Raw genomic sequence first — 16,660 nt, forward strand, 5'->3', positions numbered from 1 at the left:
TGACAATGGTGGAATGATGATATAGTTTTAAGACAGGAAGGTGACTTGGAAGAACACTTGCAGCTTTTGGCTTCCCACGTATTTGCTGCCCTTGTAGCTCTAGGTAGTAATTTTTCTTAGTTTAGAAGATCCTTTCAGAGAAGCCTCTGTGAGTTACTGCTTTGCATCTTGCAGGTGATGCACATTGCTGCCACTGTGCATTCATGGTAAAAGGAGTTGGGTTGAAGGTAGAAAGGGTGCAAGTCAAGTGAGCTGCTTCGTCCTAAATGGTAACAAATAAAAACAAAATACTGTGGATGCTGCAAGTTTAAAACATACAGAGAGAATGCTGGAGAAACTTAGCAAGTCTGGCAGCATTTATGGAAAGTCTGACTGTATCTGTGGAGAGTCGAAATGTTTTGAGTACAGTATGAGTCTACTTCAGAATTGAAGAATGTTGGAAAACGTTTCTTTAAATTTCTGACAGTGGTAGAAATGGGGTGAAGGACACACGGTGTAGAGGCACAGTGCAAGAGACAAAGGACTGATAATGGTGGCGAAAGGGAAAAAGAAATGTAAAATGGGTGTAATTTGAGCTGTGAAATGGAGAAAATGAGCCCTCTCTACTGAGAGCAAAGTTATCAAGCAAACAAGATAAGACTGTGGGGAGAGAGAGAATTTAAAAAATGGAGAACTGATGCCATATGGTCAGTTTGCAACCTTTTGGAATTCAATATTAAAACTTCAAGACTGAAATGGAATATTTAATATTAAAACCTCGAGGCTGGAATTCTGAGGGGAGATACAGATGAGTTAGAAAATTGGGCAGAGAATGGCAGTTACAGTTTAATCTGACTAAGTGTGAGGTGTCAGGACACAGCATAAAGTGCATAAGTGGATAATGAGATGTTCTTTCTTGAGCATGTGTTGTGCTTCACTGGAACACTGCAGAAGGCCCAGGACAGAAATGTTAGCCTGTGAGAAAGGTGGTTAATTGAAATAGAAAGCAACTGCAAGGTCAGGATCATTCCTACCGATAGAAGAGAGGCGTTCTACAAGGTAGTACTCAGTCTGTGTTTGGTCTCACCAATGTAAGAGACCACATTGTGAAGAGTACCCTGACAGAAGGGAAGCACGCTGCATGCTTATCAACTGTCTTGCCATTTTCAGGCAGCTATGCACTTGTGTAGTGATTGTAATGAGGTCAGCAGCTGGACCTCATAGAATATGAGTTCTCTAATTGGGGCTGCGAATTTGGAACAATCAGGGAGCCCTGGCTGACATGCAAAAAGGGTGTGGCAGTGAAGAAGGGTTATATCCAAAATGCTGACTTCTTTACCTCTTGATGCTGCCTGGCTTGCTGTGTTCTTCCAGCCTCCTGCTTGTCTACTAAATATAAAAAAGGTGATTGACAGAGATACTGACACTCTGGTACCTGACTCTGAATGAGAACACTTCATGTGTAATTAAAACGTGACTTGATGGCAGGACACCAGTCTCGATGTCAATGCCCAGCAATCTCCTCCTTTGCCTCCTCAGTATCCTGGGAATAGATCCAATCAGGCCTTGGGGACCTAACTACATTAATATTTTTTAAGACATTCCACATCACCTCTCTCTTAAAACTGACATGCCCTAAAATATCAACATCCCCCTCCCTAATCTTAGCATCATCAATGACTTTGTCCTTGCTGAGTAGCAATGTGAAGTGGTCACCCATTTCCTCTGCTTCTATGTATTAATTCCCTTGAGTGGACTAAGCCTTTCCCTCATTACCCTGTTGTTTTGAATACATGTATAAAATGCCTTAGGATTCTCCTTAATCCAGTTTGGCAAGGACATTTAATGGCTGCTTTTAGCCTTCCTAATTCTTGATTTAAGTTTTTTCTGCTTCCTTTATATTCCTCAGGGCCTTTTCTCATTTCAGTTTTGTAAACTTTACAAATGTGTCCTTTTTCTCTCTGACTAAACTTTCAATATCTCTTGTCATCCAGAGTTCCTGAATCTTGTTATTCTTCATTTTCATCCTCACAGGAACATGCTGGTCCAGAAATCTGAACAAATCTTTAAAAGACACCCACAAGTCAAGTCTAGATTTACCTTCAACAGACCTTCAACAATCCAATTTAGAGTCACAGAGATGTACAGCATGGAAACAGATCCTTCAGTCCAACATGTCTATGGCAAACAGATATCCCAACCTAATCTAGTCCCATTTGCCAGCACCCGGCCCATATCCCCCCAAACCCTTCCTAGACATATACCCATCCAAATGACTTTTAAATGTTGCAATGGTACCAGTCTTCACCACTTCCTCTGGCAGCTCATACCATACACACACCACACTCTGCAGGAAAAAAATTGCCCCTTAGGTCTCTTTTATATCTTTCCCCTCTCACCCTAAACTTATGCCCTCTAATTCTGGACTCCCCCACCCCAGGGAAAAGACTTTGCTATTTATCCTATCCATGCCCTTCATGATTTTGTAAACCTCTATAAGGTCACCCCTCAGCCTCCGACATTCCAGGGAAAACAGCCCCAGCCTATTCAACCTCGCCCTATAGCTCAAATCCTCCAACTCTGGCAATATCCTTGTAAATCTTTTCTGAACCTTTTCAAGTTTCACAACATTCTTCCAATGGGAAGGAGACCAGAGTTGCATGCAATATTCCAAAAGTGGTCTAACCAATGTCCTGTATAGCCGCAACATGACCTCCCAACTCCTATACTCAATTCGCTGATCAATAAAGGAAAACATACCAAATGCCTTCTTCACTATCCTATCTAACTGTGACTCCACTTTCAAGGAGCTATGAACCTGCACGCCAAGTTCTCTTTGTTCAACAACACTCCCTTGGACCTTACCATTAAGTGTATGTCCTGCTAATATTTGCTTTCCCAAATGCAGCACCTTACATTTAGCTAAATTAAACTCCATCTGCACTCTTCAGCCCATTGGCTCATCTGATCAAGATCGTGTTGTAATCTCAGGTAACCTTCTTCGCTCACCACTACACCTCCAATTTTGGTGTCATCTGCAAACTTACTAACTATACCTCCCATGTTCACATCCAAATCATTTATATAAATGTCGAAAAGTAGTGGACCCAGCACCGATCCTTGTGACACTCCGCTGGTCACAGGCCTCCAGTCTGAAAAACAATCCTCCACCACCACTCTCTCTGCCTTCTACCTTTGATCCAGTACTGTATTCAAATGGCTAGTTCTCCTTGTATTCCATGAGATCTAACCTTGCTAACCAGTCTTTCATGGGGAACCTTACTGAACGCCTTACTGAAGTCCATATAGACCACGTCCACTGCTCTGCCCTCAACAGTCCTCTTTGTTACATCTTCAAAACACTCAATCAAGTTTGTGAGACATGATTTCCCATGCACAAAGCCATGCTGACTATCGTTAATCAGTCCCTGCCTTTCCAAATACATGTATTTCCTGTCCCGCAGGGTTCCCTCTAACAACTTGCCCACCACCGATGTCAGGCTCATTGGTCTGTAATTCCCTGGGTGTCCTTATCGCCTTTCTTAAACAGTGGTGCCAAGTTAGCCAACATCCTGTCTTCTGGCAGCTCACTCCATGATACAAATATCTCAGCAAAGGGTCTAGCATTCATTTCCGTAGCTTCCCACAGAGTTCTAGGGTATACTTGATAAGGTCCTGGGGATTTATCCACCTCTATGCATTTCAAGACATCCAGCACTTGCTCCTCTGTAATATGGACATTTTTCAAGATGTCACCATCTATTTCCCTACATCCTATATCTTCCATGTCCTTTTCCACAGGAAACACTGATGCAAAATACTCATTTAGTATCTCCCCTGTCTCCTGCAGCTCCACACAAAGGCCGCATTGCTGATCGTTGAGAGACCCCTATTCTCTCCCTAGTTACTCTTTTATCCTTAATATATTTTAAAAACCCTTTGCATTCTCCTTAACCCTACTTGCCAAAGCTATCTCATGTCCCCTTTTTTTCAGTTTTCTTCAGTTTCTGCCTCATACTGTTGTAATTATCCTTCCACTAATTTAGCACTTTTATCCGAGGACTAATTTTATCCTTTTCTATAAATATCTTAAAACATAATTCCATATGTTTCACTGTTCTAAAAATGCTTCCCCAGTGAATCTTTATTGACTTGGACAGACTCATTTCCCAGTACAAGTTATAGTATCGCCCCTTCCCTCATTGGACTGTCTGCTAGTTTCAAGAAGCCCTCCTAACAAATTCTGTCCCACATAAGTTTCTGGCACGAAGGAAGTCCCAGTCAATATTGGGGAAGGTAAAATCATCCATGACAACATCCTTAGTGTTTTGACTTCTTTCCATGATCTTCGAAGATCTACCTACATATGTGTTCCTTTAGCTCCCTCTGGCTATTGAGATGCCAATAGTATAACCCTATCATAGTGACTGCAACTTCCTTCTTCCTAAATGATCTTCCCTCCATCATAAGTTCATAAGTATTGATGTTCGCTGATGATTGTATACAATGTTCACCATTTTTAGAGGCTCCTCAGATAATGAAGAAGTCATGTTTGAATGCAGCAAAATTTGGACAAAACCTAGGCTTGGGACAACAAGTGACAAGAAATATTCATGCCGCTCAAGTTAGAGGCAATGGACATGCCCGATGAGAGAGTATCTAACTATCATTCTTTAACATTCAATGGCGTTACCATCACTAAATCCCCATATCAACACCTTGGGGTTACCACTGACCAAAAACTGAACTGGACTACCTATATAAATATTGTGTGTACTATAGCAGATCAGAAGTTCAGAATCCAGCAACTTAACTCTGGACTCCCGGAAGCCTGTCAACTACCTACAAGGCACAAATTAGGAGTGTAATGGAATCCTTCCCACTTTTCTGGATGAGTGTACCTCCAACAACACTCATGAAGCTTTATACCATCCACCACAAAGCAGCTTGCTAGATTGTGATCACAATCATAAACATTCACTCCCTCCAGCATTGATGCACAGTGGCAGGTATGCCCTATCTACAAAATACATTGCATAAATTCACCAAGGCTCCTTTGAAAGAGCTTTCTAAATCCACAAATATTTAGGAAATCTATATTGCACACCCTTTAAGGCAACATGTCCAACTGTGACATTGTGTCCATAACACCAAATATGATTTAATCATAGTTTTTAAACAGATGAAGCATTCTTTTTGCATTCTTATATTCTAGCCTTTTCGATATAATGGTCAGCATTCCACCAGCCCTTCTGATGAACTTCTGTTTCTGCTTATGACATTTTACTGTTCTATATACCTGGACATCAAGCAGTTCTAGTGTCTACAGAATCAATTTCAGCCTCATAATTTATTCAAACACTTTATAGCAATTAATTTTAAATTAGATATCGTCATAATAAGTCAGAGATCTGCAGCTATACTTGCCATCGACAGAGGTGAGGATAACCCTTGAATGGTCATATGCAATAACATTGGCATAGCGGTTTTTCGGTTTGTTCACTTCCATGTTGGAATTCTCCCATGTGAACTGTTGACCAGGATCAATTGACTAAATGTGAATAAAAGAAAGAAGAAAATTAAATAAAAGGTGACACAGAGAATAACAGGAAAAAAAACTAGAATTCATAAGGATTCAGGTGCAAGCAACTGCCAACAAGAATTGCAATAGGGTCTTATGCTGAGATCCACCATCTATTCCTTCAATGAGGGCACAGTCAAAGTAAAAATGGACTCTTCACACTTTATGAAAATCCAAAAATGTTGAAAATACTACACTCACTATGCAGTATCCGTGGATAAAATAAAACAGTTTTAATATTTTCAGTCAATCTGAACATCTCTGATTACAGATTGTTAACCTGAAATGTAAACAGCTCTCCGACTGGCAGCATTTTCAGTTGTCATTTCAGATTTTCAGCAGCTACGTCATTTTGCTGCTGTCTTTTCTGATTTTATTTCCAACAATAATTTGTATAGTTCCCTTTTTATTTGATTAATATTGCATGAATGTCATGGGCTCTTTCCTTTGTTATTTCACCGTCACAAATGGAACTCAACCCCATTTTACCAAAATGAATAAAGTTAAATTACAGTCCCTCACTAGCCATAACAGCTCTCGCACAAACAAGTCAATAGCATCTATCATAACGATGATAAAATTCAAATCACATCAATTGTGTAATATACTTAATTAACTTAAACATGAATTAAAATATTGACTGACACATTTAAAATTGACCGATGGCCTTGATGAATGGAGCATTTTCACTTTTTGATCAGGTTAATGGTCAAGTCAAACACAGCTTTATATAGATAAAACAACTTTCTTTCATCTGCCACAACCAAATTTGAAAAAGCATGTCATATTGTACAAATGCAACAGAGCAAATTGTTTATTCCTTCAAGAGCCAAATCTCACACAGCACCACCTTGATTAGCCACTCATTAATCTTCCAGCATAATTCTTCACATTTTGACAAAACGAGTCTCAGCCTATAATTCTTTATAGATTTTTGACTAGTTAATGTCCTATAAATAGACCATTACTCACTACAAACCATAATCTAACATACTCACCCCACTATTAATTTTATTGATATATTTTCCAAACAATGTGTTCAGGTATTATGTATTTATTGTATCCAGATGGAGATTATAAACCAGGGACTTGCTTCTGGTCAGATATTCAGCAGCAGGCTTAAAGAAGGTTTGTTGCTTGGACATACATGATATGCAATTAATATCTTTGTTGGAAAAAGTTGTCCAGTGCATAAAGTGTGGATGCCAGTTTTCTAAACTTTACTGCCTAGCTATCCAAATTCGAACAATATCCCTGTAATAAGGAGCAAGCTTGAGGGTGAATAGAAAACTCTCAATGTTGTATTCCAGCTTATTTTATATATCATACGTCTTTATGTTTGTCAATTTGAAGGGAGTAAAAGAGCTACTTGACTAAACTATGTCATAAACCATGAAATACCCATCAGATACATTAATATGTAAATTCATAAGCAAATGTTAGTAATGACAATCCATACATTTGTAACAGCTACTTAACATTCTGTAAAAGATACAAACCAAGTCGTGCCACTGCTGAATTTCAATGTGAATTGCACCTGGCATAAGCAGCAATATAGATATTTTTTAAAATACATTCATGTGATCGGCATTATTGGATAGGCCAACATTTATTGCCCATCACTAAATTCCTCGGATGGGGTAGCTGAGAACTGTTTTCGTGAAGTACTGCATTCCATGGTGTCACAACTCAGAATACACAAACATGCTTTTTACCATTAATGACAAATTTGTTGAATTCAAAGTTTTTAATCAATGGCAAGAAGGAATTATGAATTGCTAATGTACACCTCTACAACTTAAACTCCACCCATTTTAAAATTATGACACAAACAGACAGATGAAGAGACAAGATGAAAATATTAGAAATGAGGAAGGAACAAGAAATTATGTGAAATACAGTTCTGGCACCAGTTCCAGATTATAGGTGATGAGTTGTTTTCTTTTGAATCTTTTTGATTCTTTTTGACCTTTTGTGATGAGGATATAAGATTTTGGATACCTCAGTTCTCAATCTTACACTTACTGATTGAAGAGTTGCCCTTTCAGCGTCTCTGATGATGGTTTTCCACCTTTTATTTCCAGCAAAGGTGGTTGCAGAGAGAGCCATTTACAGTAAGGTGGTGCACAGGAATGACCATCAGAAGATTCTCTGTTACTTCTCCACACAGGATAGAGAGAGAGATTTAGGTGCTTTCTCCTTCACAGGCTGGGTGTTTCTGCTGTAATGTCCAAACACAAACGCAGAGCCACTTGCCCAAGAGCCATTCAAGAAATTGTTACTATGCTGTGTACTCCTGAACACACACAGATACTCCTGATTGAAAAACCATACAAACATCTGTCTCTGGGCAAAACTGCCCTGAGCATACACTCTTGGAAGAGACATGTTTGCACTCTCTCCCACTGCTTGAATAAGGCAACTCACAATGACTTCCAGTAAAATTTTTATTTTGAAACAATACCGTATTCTTCCACAATTTCTTAAGTTTAAAACAGTAGTTTTACCCAATTTTTAGTCCACAATCCAAAAAAATTAACTTACAATAGGGGTGAGGAGTAGGTACACCAACAGTACTGTTTAGAAAGGCATTTCCAAGATTAATCTCAAGTCAAGGTGATATGTGGCTTGCAGAGGAACCAATAGGTGGTGGTGACCCCATGCATCTGTCCTTCACTGTGGTAGAGGTTGCAGGTTTGGAAGGTGCTATTGAAGGAGCCCTGTGTTGCGATCTTAAAGATGAATCACATTGTTCTCATTTTGTATTGTTGGTGAAGAGAATGAATGTTTAAGTTTATGGTTAGGATATCAATGAAAAGGGTTGTTTTGTCCTGGATGGTGTTGCTGGAGCTATACTTATCCAAGAGTAGTGAAGATATATTCCATAGTATTCTATCATATTCCTGACTTGCATCTTACACATGGTGGACAGGCTTTACAAAGGCTGGAAATGAGGCATTTGTCTCTAACCTGATTTTACAGCCACAGCATGTGTATGGCTGGTTCAGTTCAACTTTTCATCAATGGTAACCTCGAGGATGTGATAGTTGGTATTCAGCAATGGTAATGACATTGAATATCAAGGGATAATTGTTAGATTCTGTCTTACTGGAGAAGGACATTGCCTGGCATTATGTGGCACTAATGTTGCTTGCCATTTTTCTTGTCAAGCCTGGAATGCTGTCTAGGTCTTGTTGCAAACAGGCACAAACTGCTTCAGTATCTGAGTAATCATGATTTGTGCAGAGATTTATACAAATTCCACTTCTGACCTGATGATGGAAGGATGACCATTGATGAAAAAGCTGAAGGTGGTTGGGTTCAGGAAACTACACTGTGGAACTCCTGCAGTGATGTCTTGAGTTTAAGGTGATTGACCTGCAACAACTGCAATCCCATCTTTCCCCATGATTACCACTGACTCAGTTTTTCTAGGGTTCTTTGAAGTCAGACTCAGTTAATTGCTGCTTTCATGTCTAGTGCAGTCATTTTCACTTCTGGAGTTCAGCTTTCTTCTCCAAATTTGCAGGGTTTGATGAGCAATGCTTCTTCATTACAATGATGATGATCCATCACACTGCTGATGTTCAAAGTTGTAATTATGGTGTAGTGATTGGCCTGGTTTGATTTATCCTTCGTTTTGTTGGCAGAAAAATCTGGGCAATTATCCACATTGTTGGATAGAGGCTAGCAATGTAACTGCATTAGAACAGATTAGGTAGGGGTACAGCTAAGTCTAGAACACAAGTCTTCAGTCCTACTGCCACATTATAGCAGGGGCCCATAGCCTTTTGCAGTATCGTGTCTTCAGCTGTTTTTTTGACATCATATGAAGTGATAGCCCAAACTATGAGTATCTCTCAGTTGGCTTTTAATAGTTAAATTTAAAACTAAATTTAGAATGATAATTTGAAAATCTGACAGCGAGGAAAGAAAGTTCAATGAATGTCAAATAAAGTCACCTATCAAACATATATCAATACAACATCCGCAATGCTCTTATAATTGAAGTGACAGATACACAATTATTCTCAAGTGATCAATGTCACAATAAACTACACTCTAACTTCAAATCAACCTGGTTTGTTACTTATGCTAAAAGAGATACAGAGAATCCACTCATAGGAAGCAATAGAAATACTTAAATGCATTGCTATGGGAAGTTCCTGAGTGAAGTGATTAACCTAAGGAATTGAAACTAATAATTAATTTAGTCAATGAAGATAGAATACAGAAGGTGGTGATGGGGGATTGCTTTTCTGACTGGAGGCCTGTGACTAGCAGTGTGTCACAAGGATCGGTGCTGGGTCCACTGCTTTCATCATTTACATAGAGGTAGAGTTAGTAAGTTTGCAACTGACACCAAGCTTGGAGGTGTAGTGGACAGCGAAGAAGGTTATCTCAGATTACAACAGGATCTTGATCAGATGGGCCAATGGGATAAGAAAAGGCAGAAGGAGTTTAATTTAGATAAATGTACGGTTGTGCATTTTGGGAACTGAACTTTGATCAGATGGGTCGATGGGATGAGGAGTGGCAGATGGAGTCTAATTTAGATATATGTGAACTGGTGCAGTTTGGAAAGGCAAATTGGGGCAGGACTTATACCTAATGGTACGGTCCTGTGGAGTGTTGCTGAACAAAGAGACCTGGTTCACAGTTCCTTGAAAATGGAGTCTTAGGTAGACAGGATAGTGAAGGAGGCGTTTGGTATGCTTGCCTTTTTTAGGTCAGTGCATTGAGTTGGGAGGTCATGTTGCAGCTGTACAGGACATTGGTCGGGCCACTTTTGGAATACTGCGTGTAATTCTGGTTTCCCTACTGTGGGAAACTTGAAAGGGTCAGAAAAGCTTTACAAGGTTGTTGCCAGGATTGGAAGCTTTAAGCTATAACAAGAGGATGAATAGGCTGGAGTTATTTTTCCAGGAGTGTCGGAGGCTGAAGGATGATCTTATAGATGTTTTTAAAATCATAAGAGGCAGAGTGGGGGAGTCCAAAACTAGAGGGCATACGTTTGAAGTGAGAGGGGAAAGATTTAAAAGGGAGCTAAAGGACAACTTTTTCACGCAGAGGGTGGTACGCGTATCGCATGAGTTGCCAGTGGAAGTGGTGGCGGCTGGTACAATTACAAGATTTAAAAGGCATCTGGATGGGTATATGAATAGGAAGGAGTTGGAGCAATATAGGCTAATGGGACTAGATTAATTTAGGATATCTGGTTGGATGGAATGGTTGGACAGACAAGTTGGACCGACACGTCTGTTTCCATGCTGTACAGCTCTATGACTCTATATGCCTTGGTTCAATGAAGAGTGAGGACATCATGCAAGGAGCAGCATCAGGCAGAACTGTCAGAAGAGATGCCAAATGATTAAGCCCAGCACTTTACTGCAAAAGACTAGATTGAAGCCTGTGTAACCATCTTAAGCCAGAAATGCAGAGAATGGTGTAATTCTGTCTCGTCTTGAGATCCCCAGTATCACAGACTGAAGCTTTCAGCAAATTTAAATCATTTCACTTCATAGAAATGTACACGTGAAAACACTGGATACAGCAAAGACTGACCACATCCAAGCAGCTGTACTTAAGAATTGTGTTCTGGTATTAGCTGCACCTCTGGAGCCTTTTCTGCCATTTAAATATATCATGGCTGATCTATTTCATCACCATTTTCCCACAATATCCTTAATTGCTTTGATATATTTAACATCTAGAAATGCATTGATCTTTATCTTCAATATACTCCATGTCTGAGCATCCACAACCCTCTGTAGTAGAGATTTCCAAATATTCACCCCACTAAGTGAAAACAATTCCTATTCTCAATCTTCAATTATTCAAAAAACTATGTCTTCCGGTTCTGGACTCTCCACTAGGAGTGGAACATAATTTCTGCATCTAACCAGTAATAATTTTGCATGTTTCAATCAGATCACTTACTCTTCTAAACTCAAGACAATATGCTCCTCAATATTTCCTCACAGGAAAACCCCAGTATCCCAGGGACCAGGAAGATGAACCTCCATTGCATTCCTTCTCTGGCAAGTACATTTTTCCTTCAGATAAGGAAACGAGATGTCGCCTCATCCAGGCCTATGCAATTTCAACAGGAGTTTTTTTTAACGCTTGTAATCAAACTCTTTTGCAATAAAGGCCAAATACCACTTCTTTTCCTAACTGCTTGAACTGGATTCCAAACATTTATCAATATCTCATCAGTTAAGAAATATACTCGATTTATTTTTCTTACAAAATATGATAACTTCACACTTCCAAATTATTTCAGCCACATTGAACTTTCATTATTTTTATTTATTCTTTTATCAGTTTTGGTTTGGTGCTATGAACTGGGAACTGTGACCTAAAGATGACTTTTGAACAGTAAGTAACAACTTGCGTTGAAAGGAAAACAGCTCAAACAAGCTTTTGTTTAGTCATGAGACTAAGCCTGAAAGTTAGTTGCATGCTAGTTGTGATCAAAAGATTCTGCTGATGTTTTGTTACCAGGGAAAAGCATTATGTTTAAACAGACAACAGAATTTGCCATTAACAAGGTCACTACCTGTTCCAGCAAGTCTAGATAAGCCCTTATGCTCAAACAGATGGCAAATGTTGAATTGCAGCTGGGACCATGTGGAGGAGACAATCAATCTGTCAGGGAGTGCTCAGCATTTCAAATGGTTTTTGGACTGTATTTCTGTCGAGAAGGAATCTGGCTGTTGATAATACAGCATGAAAATTTGAAAGCTCCTTGCCTAACCTGCTTTACTTGCTCGTGGATGTTCAGAGAATAGAAAATTAAATTATAAGTATTACTGCCTTTATCTGAGTATATTGAATTGACACCCTCAGAAAATCGAAAAAGAAACTTTCATCTATGCCTGTTGAACAAATCATCATGAAAACAGCTTAAATAATCTGGCAAGTTCTGTTATTTCATTATCCTTTAACTGTTTGTTTGTTGTTGATCTTTTGTATAAATGGAGCTCAAAACAAATGTTTTAGGGTTTATCGCATAGACCAATTAGATTGCTTTGTAATTTAGATTTGCTCTAATAAAGTTATTGAATTTTTAATAAGTTGCTAAGCCTTTTTTTAAGATACAAACCGGTTTTTGGAATTGATAAATCGCAGTCTGGGATTGGTTATTCAACAGTCTGGTTATGAACCATTGATCCATTTTACTTCTACTCTGTCTGTTAACTGATTCTCAATCTGTGTGTTTTAATTTTACTCACCCGCCTCCTCTGTCGATATTATTGTCGGCCTTTTAGAAATTGAAAAGTAACACCACCTGCGCCCACCTACCCCCCACCATTCCCCTTATCAATCCTAGCTGAAAATGTGTTGCTGGAAAAGCGCAGCAGGTCAGGCAGCATCCAAGGAGCAGGAGAATCGATGTTTCGGGCAGGAGCCCTTCTTCAGGAATTGGATGCTGCCTGACCTGCTGCGCTTTTCCAGCAACACATTTTCAGCTCTGATCTCCAGCATCTGCAGTCCTCACATTTTTCTTTATCAATCCTACCCCTGATAACTCCAAAAAAAGCTTTTAACAGGTTTGTTAAAACATGATTTCCTTTTTAAAAATCCATGTTGATTTGCCAGATCCTAGCATTATAGTCTAAACATCTAGCTTGGATTCTAGCTGTTTTCCTACTGTTGAAGTCAAGCTAACACATATATATTTCCCAACTTTCTTTCTTCTACCTTTCTTGAATGGTGGGGTTACTTTTGCTAATTTCCAATCTGCAGGAATTATGCCAGAATTTACAGAATTTTGGAAAAGGATCACCAAAGTATCCACTATTTCTACAGCCACTTCTTTCACCTCTGGGATGTGGATCTCACTGTACTGTAGGATTCTGCAGTCTCTCTTAACTTATCATAATCAAATAATATGCTGCTTTTCTTTTTACCAAAATGAACAAATTCACACCTTCTCATGTTCTGCCAATTTTGGCGCACATATTTAACCTACTTATATTCTTTTACAGACATTTTGTACCCTCCTCACAGTCTGCTTTCCTACCTATTATTTTTATCAACATCAAACATGGCTACAATTCAATCTGTCGCTTCATCCAGTCCAATCCGTAGATCGTAAATAGTTGAGGCCCCACAATGTTCAAGGCATCACGGTTAGTTTCAATTTGCCAACCTAAAAATAACTCGATTATCCTGATTCCAAGTGTTCTGTTTATTAGTCAATCTTCTCTTCTATATCACTCTCAACTGCATGGCTTCTTTGTTCATTACAAGTCTCTGTGCTGTTGTCATTCCATTCTCCAAAATTCCACATTCCAAACTTATTGACACCCTGATCGTGAGTAACTCAGCTTAGTATACTTTTCTGACTGAGGGCTCTGGCCCGAACCGTCAATTTTCCTGCTCCTTGGATGCTGCCTGACCTGCTGTGCTTTTCCATCAACACACTCTGAACTCTGATCTCCAGCATCTGCAAACCTCACTGTCCCTTAGTATACTTATTGTTCCTGTCACATAGGTTGTGCACACTTAACTGCTAAGGACTCTAGTATCCCGAGACCAAAACAAAAGCTTTATTATCATTTGTAAAGCAGTTCTGAGAAGCTTTTCAAGCAAAGTGAAGTGAGAGTGACAGCTGTTAACAACAAGGCTGTATTCAACTGAGTGTTGCATCAAGGTGCTCTCATAAATCAATGGGTATCATGGGACAAACTCTCTAATGGTTAGAGTCATATCTAGCACATGGGAAGATGGTTGTGGTTGTTGGAGATCAGTCATTTCACCTACAAGTTATCTCTGCAGGATTTCCTCACGATAGTATCCCAGGCCCAATTATCTTCAGCTGCTTTATCTATGACCTGCCCTCCATTATAAGGTCAGAAGTGGAGATGTTTGCTGATGATTGTACCATGTTCAGCACTATTCGTGATTCTTCACTTACTGAAGCAGTCCATATTCAAATACAACAAGATCTAGACAATATCCACGCTTGGTCTGACAAATGGCAAGTAACATTTGTGCCACACAAATGCCAGGCAATGACCATCTCCAATTAGAGACAATCTAATCACCACTCCTTGATATTTAATGGTGTTATCATCACTGAATTCCCCACTACCAATATTTTTGGGATTACCACTGACCAGAAACTCAACTGGATTTCCACATAAACACAGTGAGTACAAAAGCAGGTCAGAGGCTAGGAATACTTCAGCCAGTATTTCACATCCTGACTCCCCATAGCCGGTCCACCATCGACAAGGCACAAACCAGCAGTGACAATGATAGTTTTGCTTCCGAGAGGGCGACAATACAACAGCAGCGATGTACTGGTGAAGCTATATAAGATTCTGGTCAGACTGCACTTGGAATATTGTGAGCTGTTTTTGGAATCTCTATCCAAGAAACGATGTGCTGGCCTTGGAGGGGATCCAGAGTAGAATTATAAATTCATAGAACCCCTACAGTGTGGAAGCAGACCATTCAGCCCACCAAGTCCACACCAACCCTCTGAAGAGATGCTCACCCAGACCCAACTCCTACCTTATCCCCGTAACCCTGCATTTCCCATGGCTAATCCCCCTAGCCTGCACATCCCTGGACACTATTGGAAATTTAGCATGGTCAATCCACCTAACCTGCACATTTTTGGATTTTGGGAGGAAAATGGAGCACCCAGAGGGAACCCAAACAGATACAGTTCATGTGGTTCACTCTGGGTCTTCACAAGGATGAGGAAGATCTCTTTGAAACTTACAGAGTAATGAAAGGCATAGATAGGATGTGGAGAACATGCTTCTACATGTTCCTAGGCCACCACATTCCTGATGAAGGGCTTATGCCCGAAACGTCGATTCTCCTGCTCCTTGATGCTGCTTGACCGGCCATGCATTTCCAGCACCAAACTCTTCGACTGTGATCTCCAGCATCTGCAGTCCTCACTTTCTCCTTGATCACATTGCTGAGCAGACCTGATGGGTTGAATGGCCTAATTTTGCTCCAAATCTTAGTCTATGGTCTAAAACGTAGTTGCAGAGATCGTATAAGAAAGATAGAGTCGTGAATTAAGCTTGTGTTGAACAATGGGAGGTGGCCAAAGTCAGAGACTTCACAGTGGGGTGGAGAATCGAAGTGCTAATCTGTTAATATGCTTTTCTTTCTGCCTGGCTTCTGGGCCATTGGAGTCTGGTGTTCTTCACAAGTTTTTTCATCTGTCATCCTCTTTCCTTTTAACTATTCACATATATCCTATGTATTTTACTTTGTTTTTTCGAATCGCAACTTCTATTGTTTCATGCTTATAATACCCTTGCTATTTAATCATCTCTTATTTTTATTCAAGAACTGTGCGTCATTCCATTTTTTTTTTCCTCAGCATGGTTCTTTTTCACCTGTACTTGTCTTTCCATTTTCCTTTTCAAGTGCTGTTCATGACATATTTCTGTTCTAATCAAACTTGCAATCAAAATCTGACTTGCTTGCTACCTCACGGATGCCGCTAGAGCACTTTGTTTTTTTTCCCCTTTCTAAACAGGGATAAACATATGAACATATGAGAAGGCTTTGAAGTGTTTAGGCTTACTCTTCTGTGCAAAAGACGAAGAAATGATGTGCTGCTGCATCCTAGAGGGATAAAGCATTCAGGTGTCAGCCTTGGCTCTGTCATAACACCTTTACCTCAGAGTCAGAAGGTTTCTGGCTCAAACCCTATGTCAAAAGTATAAGCACATAATCCAGGTTGACATTTGAGTGTTGTGAAGCTTGAATTGTTGGAGATGTTTTCATTAATGAGGCATTAAATTAAATGTTTTTTTACCTGCTGATATATACATAAAAGATTTCATTCAACAAGCAGTGCCTTCCACAGCACAGAAACAATCTTAATAAAGGTCACAAATGATATATTATGCAACTGTGACTATGGCGCACTTTTAAGCCTTTTACTTCTGAGCAGTCCAGTCATGGTCAACATAACATGCTTCTGTTACAATTCTCCTCTCTTGTCAGCTTAATTAAATTGACCACAAGCTTCTATTCTTAACCAGAATCTCTGCAGCAATGTCTTCTGTTCACATTCTGATGCCCAGGATTCTATCTTTGGACCTACATCACCTT

At 39.6% G+C, this 16,660-nt stretch overlaps 1 protein-coding gene across 21 annotated transcripts in view; it reads right to left on the reverse strand.

The window, feature by feature from the left end:
* ptprfa (protein tyrosine phosphatase receptor type Fa) overlaps nucleotides 1-16,660 on the reverse strand; it is a 440,327-nt gene that overhangs the window by 63,388 nt on the left and 360,279 nt on the right. For all 21 annotated transcript variants that reach the window (XM_072574526.1, XM_072574516.1, XM_072574533.1 and 18 more), the window contains one exon: nucleotides 5,407-5,530. In XM_072574526.1, the coding sequence (XP_072430627.1) occupies nucleotides 5,407-5,530 (124 nt within the window). The remainder of the gene's footprint in view (nucleotides 1-5,406; nucleotides 5,531-16,660) is intronic.

This window comes from Chiloscyllium punctatum, chromosome 7, assembly GCF_047496795.1.
Source record: "Chiloscyllium punctatum isolate Juve2018m chromosome 7, sChiPun1.3, whole genome shotgun sequence".
NCBI classification, from domain to species: domain Eukaryota; kingdom Metazoa; phylum Chordata; class Chondrichthyes; order Orectolobiformes; family Hemiscylliidae; genus Chiloscyllium; species Chiloscyllium punctatum.